The sequence below is a fragment of the Hibiscus syriacus genome, unplaced genomic scaffold, assembly GCF_006381635.1.
Source record: "Hibiscus syriacus cultivar Baekdansim isolate YM2019G1 unplaced genomic scaffold, ASM638163v2 tig00113726_pilon, whole genome shotgun sequence".
In the NCBI taxonomy this organism is placed as follows: Eukaryota; Viridiplantae; Streptophyta; class Magnoliopsida; order Malvales; family Malvaceae; genus Hibiscus; species Hibiscus syriacus.
This window is the reverse complement of record NW_024063472.1, coordinates 2,533,506-2,539,895: the sequence shown is the minus strand read 5'-3', so window position 1 is coordinate 2,539,895 and position 6,390 is coordinate 2,533,506. Positions and strand designations below refer to the sequence as shown.

At 38.6% G+C, this 6,390-nt stretch overlaps 1 protein-coding gene across 1 annotated transcript; it reads right to left on the bottom strand.

The window, feature by feature from the left end:
• Positions 1-376: 376 nt before the first annotated feature.
• Positions 377-5,553, bottom strand: LOC120187854 (probable calcium-binding protein CML46). Its single transcript, XM_039191455.1, has 2 exons — positions 4,939-5,553; positions 377-389 (listed from the first exon to the last, which is right to left on the bottom strand). Exon 1 carries the CDS (start codon positions 5,493-5,495, stop codon positions 4,965-4,967), a length of 531 nt encoding a protein of 176 aa, XP_039047386.1. The 5' UTR covers positions 5,496-5,553; the 3' UTR covers positions 377-389; positions 4,939-4,964.
• Positions 5,554-6,390: the final 837 nt, after the last annotated feature.

The window sequence follows — 6,390 nt, the reverse complement described above, 5'->3', positions numbered from 1 at the left end:
TGTGGCGCGGTCTCGTCTCTGACAACTGTGACATTGAACTTCTTTGGCTTCTTGTGTCCAGAATGACTCCAATGCTTAATCCCATCCAAGAATTTAGCCAAATGAGAGCTCCATCCCTTGAAAATATCTCTCAAATCAGACAGTGATATGTAATTGATCATGCTGTCATACACTATTATCTTCAGGGATGGGAGCTGAAGTTGGACGAGAAGCCAGTGACGACGTTCCAAAACAGGGATAAACATCTGCGATCATAAGTAATAATTCATTTATTTGCGCACTTATTTATTAACACCTTTAAAAATTTTAAAAATAAACACTAACCTTATCGACCTCCCACCATGCAGGATAAAGTTTAGCTTGTCCATTGCCCAACAAAAATGATTCATCTCGTTGATTCTTCAAGTGAACTGCGTGAAAAGCCGTCGGCATTATTGTATATAGCGAATTTTTTTTATTTTTCCTAAGCTTCCTTATTATTAGTAGACGTGACACCCACGCATCAATATGCTGTTTTACAAAAAAATACATATATTAGTGAATTACATTAATTTTTAAACAAATTAATCAAAATCATATATAAGACAAATATAGTCTTACCTCCCCATCCAAATAGCCACTGTCTTCAACCCCTAATAGCACACCCCACCAAGACCGATCAAGCAACAAAAACATTTCATCGTTGAGTTTGTTGATGTCAGTGTAACACCCTTGGCTCCGCTCATGTAGATAAAAATCAACTGCGGTCTTAGCCCAAAGGGTATTATCCACAATTGTTTCCGGTAGTTGTCTCCTCTCCACTTCAGATACCGGAAGGGTACTAGCCGATAACTCATACGAGAGCCAACTCTCATCCATCATGTCCGGAACCGGTGGGGTTTCTCAATACTTCGATATATTACCCCATGTGAATCGGGCTCTGGAATGGTGGGAGGGACCTCTTCAACGATGACAGTGGCCTCTTGAACGTGGGGGGGAATCTTGAGGGAGAATAGGGGCCTCTTGAACGATTGGAGGGGACTCTTGAGGGATGACCGGTGAGTCGGGCTTCTTCTTGCGGAGTCTTCGCACCATTGGGGTGAACGGAGACGTAATAGCACGTCCATGCCGTCTGATGCGTGAACTCCGTCGTGCAAGGAAAACCCGACGTAAAGCATCCACCTTATCGGGCCGCTAAAAAAAATTAATACATAAATCAGTAAATAAACAGACATGATATTAAACAAAGACAAATATGTTTCAAACTAGCATTGTATTCACCCAAATCATTATTCTATCATAGTTCACAAAATGCTCAGATAACATTCCAGAAGTAAGCACTTATATAAACATTTAAAAGGACAACATATATAAATATTCCAGAAGAAGAATAGTTTACTTTCGCAACACGAAACTTAAAATCGCAACGCGAAATGACTATCGCAACGCGGAAATGGCTATCGCAATGCGAAATGAAAATCGCAACGACAAAATCGCAACGCGAAATGAAATCGCAACGACAAAATCGCAACGCGAAACACAAATCGCATTGCGATTTTCATTTCGCGTTGCGATTTCATTTCGCATTGCGATAGCCATTTCCGTGTTGCGATAGTCATTTTCGTGTTGCGAAAGTAAACTATTCTTCTTCTGCAAATTGAAACTTGAATGGATTGCATTACTTCAACCAAAAGACAAAAACAAAACCAAAAACAAATACTAACAAAACAGATTGGCAGCAACCGAATGAATTACGAGTATGAAAAATCTTAAACTTACCTCGTTGCGTAGAGTATGAACCTCATTCTGCAACGATGCTACCATCTCACGTAGAGCGGCTACCTCACCGCGTAATGTAGACACCTCAACACGCCATGCACCATCGTCTTTGCGTAAAGTACCGACCTCCTCACGCAAGACATTGACCTCATCACGTAACTCCCCTAACTCATCCCGTTGAGGTGGAGAACAGGGAGATAAACGTCGTGGCATCTTTGTCGGTCGCCTATCTTGCGGTGATGGTGGAGAAGAGGCTCGATGATGTGACAGAATAGGTGATGGATGTCGTTGTGGAGGTGTATAGCCGGGGTCGATCAGATGATGGCTTTGGGTGAGGTGATAGCTCTGGGCGAGGTGATGGCTCCCGAAGTGGAGGCTGCTCATCAACCGTTCCATCAAAAAAACGCTTACTAGCTTGCCACCAATCAGTGGCAAGCTCAGCTTCCGTGGGTGTCAGCCTCTGTAGAGGAGTGTTGGCCTCCTAACAAATATAAAAGCTCAAACAAAGTTAAATGTGTACTAGTAATAACTTGTTTATAAACATATGGTAGTATTTATGTTAACTTACATTATTTATTGTCGTATACCGTAGTAAATCTTCCCATTGCAAGGTTCGTTTCCTCTTCCAGGAAATAGCCCTGGGAATATTATTTGAAGTTTTTATTGCATATGTCTTCATGGCGGGAAAGGCCTCAAATATCCAAATCTACAAACAATATAATAACAAACATTAGTAATTGTTAAATAATTACTTATAATTTTGGAAACATTATATAAAAATTCTTACCTTAAAGGCCCAAATAAAGCCTGTCAAAGTGTATTTGGAACCATCGCCATGCAAACTTTTTCGATCATCCAAGGCAGACGATAACTTATTCCATGTAGCTTTCCATAAATACGAGCCCCACGGAAACAAGTTCCACGCATTTAGGTCTTCTACCAATTTGATTAGATCATTTGGAATATGTTGTCTGGCCTCTCTGCCTAAAAAGCCGGCATGCAAAAGAATTAGAAGGCATACTCGGACAACGTCGACGTCATCCATCCGAGTAAAACCATCTTTATTATTCAAAATCTTGTCAGGTCTTCTACGTGTAGACTCGGCCTCTCCAGCTCAGGAAAAACCCGGGATAGCCATGATGGGCGGGTAATGTGTCTAGTGTACCGACCTACATCATCGTGTCCGAAGCGTAGACCGGTGATTAAGCAAAACTCCTCCCGCCCAAAACACGTATACGCCGGTGGAAAATCAAACCATATCTCTTCATCACGACGTTGTATAGTCTCTGGTAGATCTCTAGTCATGGTTTGAAGAAACAGGTGTGTCAACATCGCATCTCCACCGGGATGTTGTACTTTCAGCCATGGCCCGAAGCATGTATCCTCAAACATTTTTCTTTGTGCAGGTGAAAGCTTCGACGCAATTGTTTTGGCCAGGCTGACTTTATTTCTCAAGGTCAATTGAGCCGAATAAAAGTTCTACAAAAACAATAAACTACTAAATTAGATATACCAAAAACTACACTGTGAAGATATACCAAAAACAATAATAAACATAAATAGTAGTAGTTTATTCTTCAAACTTAAATATGCAACACTGTGAATTTCGTATTTGTCTTTGTTTTTTGGTTGAAGTAATGCAATTCATTCAAGTTTCAATTTGCAGAAGAAGAATAGTTTCTGAAAATGAAAATCGCAACACGAAAATGACTATCGCAACGAGAGAATCGCAACGCGAAACTAAAATCGCGTTGCGATTTGCATTTCGCGTTGCGATTCTTGGTTGATTTAATAAGCAATCTAAGTGAAATGGTTAATCTATTATTGAAATTACCAGTAAACTTATCATCAATTTCAATATGAAAAACCTAATAATAATGCAAAAATTTCAAAAAGAAAATAATTAAAAAAACTAACCCTCGTTGGTTGATTTGGTTGATTTTCCATTTCTGATTGTGAGGGTGGCTCTGAGAGATTTAGATAGACGGATTTCGTCGGAGATGGGGACGGATTTCGTCGGAGATGGGTGAGAGAGTGAGAGATGGAGATGGGACTGAGTTGTGATTTTAGGTTTTAGGTTATGAGTTACGATTACGGGATATACTGTGGACAGTTCAGTGTTCCAATATATTAATATTCATGTTTGGAATTTAAAAATAAAATACTTGGCCAGGATACTAATGGCGCTTTGAAAATCGCATTGCGATTATGTATTATCGCGTTGCGAAAGTCAATATCGCGTTGCGAAAGTCAGTATCGCGTTGCGAAAGTAAGTATCTCGTTGCGATTTTTTATTATCGCATTGCGATAGTCAGTATCGCATTGCGATTTTCCCAATTCGCGTTGCGATTTACTTATTCGCATTGCGAGTTTCCCAATTCGCGTTGCGATTTACTTATTCGCATTGCGAATTGGGAAAATTGCAACGATACTGTAGACCATCGCAACGCGATTTTCAACTATCGCATTGCGAAAATGCAACGCGAATTTGCGATAATGGAGATCGCGTTGCGAATTAGCGATCGCATTGCGATTTTGTTGGTCATTTTGGCAAATCCGGAAAAAGTTGGTTAAAATCGTATATTATATGGGATTTTTGGTCACTGAGGTTATTTTTCTCATATAAATAACTTCTCAAAACAGCAGATGAACAAGGAAACTATACAGATAATGAGATTTTATTTGCCAATACAAAAAGTCAAGCTTACATCCCATGGAAGAATGGGGGCTGCTTTCCAGCAAAGTTAAGATTCAAGAACCAAACTATGAAACTTCAATTCCATTGTATGTGCTTCCCTTTCTGCGGCTTCAGTTATGGACTTCGAGCTTTGTGCAATGGTGAAAAATGTGTAGTTTGGGGAACGGATGCCATTTGCATCATCGATACATACACATATTATACCCTGGGATTTTCCAATTGGGAAACATGTTCACACTCTGGTCTCACTGGATGAAACATGCCAATGTAATGAAACTTGGTGTGGATTCTTGGTTTCCTCGTGTATATTTATTTATTTATTTTTTGTTGGGTTTTGATTGTTTAAATTGAAGTCTCATGCATTGATTTCAGGTTGTTAATTTCTTTGTTTCCTTTAACATTTTCATAAACATAACCATAACAACAAAAGAAGCAAAATCAATAAATATATACAGCATAAGAACATGTATCAAAATAATAACGATAAAAAAGAAAAAAAAGAACTGATTCAGCAAAAACTATTCTCCATGAGTTTCACGAATTCCTGAAAATCTATTCTACCATCGCCATCTTCATCAAAAGTTTGGATCATCTTGATGCAGTTTTCCAGCTTCAAACCTTGTTTCAATCCCAAAACACAAAGGACTCTCTGCAATTCCTCTGCATCAATAAACCCATCTCTATTCACATCAAAAACATCAAAAGTTTCCTTCACTTCTTCCAAGCTCGGCTCTTCTTCAAACAACCCCGAAATCTCCTCACACCCCAGTGATTTATTCAACTCTTCTTCTTCCCTCTCGTGGCTGCACAAAATTCCCAGATTTCCCATCAAGTTTTCCACCTCTTTTCGGCACAATCTCTCACCAGATGAAAAATCTTCCGTGCTCGAAAACTCAGAAATCTTCTGGGGTTGTGGGGAAGAAGAAGACCAATATCTTGAGAAAAAACTTTTGATGGTGTTATAACATGAGAAACCATGAAACAAAAGGACCATATCAAGTAACGGAAACTGGTTGGAGTTTACAGATGATGTCTCCATTGAAGTATGATGTTGGTTAAAGAATATGGGGTTCTCTTCTAGGTTTAAAGAATGAAAAGAATAATTTGAATGAATTTGATGAAGTGGAAAGGTTTTGGATGAGTATTTGTAAGTGTTCAATGGCGGTTTGAAAGGGGAAACTGCCTGTGTGGTTCATCCCCTGAAGAATTAGTGGGCCATTTCCTCGAATAATTCTAGAAGCAACCTCGTGTTATAATTTGTGTCGACACGATAACATCTTTATAAATATATACTTTTTTTTTAATAATTATACATAAAAAATGTAGCCAATAACTCCTTTTTTGTGGTGACAAAGTTGAAAATTTGATTATGATTATATCGTGCTTTAATAATGATTATTGCTTTGTTAAAACAGTGGAAATTTCTAATCTCCTGCATAATGGGAATAGGTAGAAATGTTTGGTCAAGTTGGGCATTATCTTGGCCTACCCTATTTTTTGTCCTTATATGCCTGCAATTATCTGCTTGATTTCTTAGAAGCTGCATCTTGCCTTGTTTAACCGGAATTCCTCGCTTTGATACTTTTTTGGACAATCCAGTTTCTTGGAATTATTTTCTTCTTGAACAAGGGACGGCTAGAGGATTAAAAAAGATTATTCGATTTGAAATATTTGATTTATTGACCTGTTGATTTATATAAAAACAAATTTCTCTTTTATTTTTTCAGATTGTGTGGCACAATTCGAATTTACAAGGATCAATCTTTGAGGATCAAGTTGAATTTTTGTAAAATTCTCAATCCTTTTTCTGAAATCTGAGAAGTTTAAGAACCTTTAGGGGCCGTTTGGTTCACGGCATATGGGATTACCGGGGGAATAGAATCCTCATTCCCCCGTTTTGTTGGCCAGTAATCTTATTCCCCGGTAATCTTTTA

Bases quoted from the DNA above. Each gene is read 5' to 3' on its own strand.
- LOC120187854 (XM_039191455.1), bottom strand. From the start codon at position 5,495: ATGGAGACATCATCTGTAAACTCCAACCAGTTTCCGTTACTTGATATG.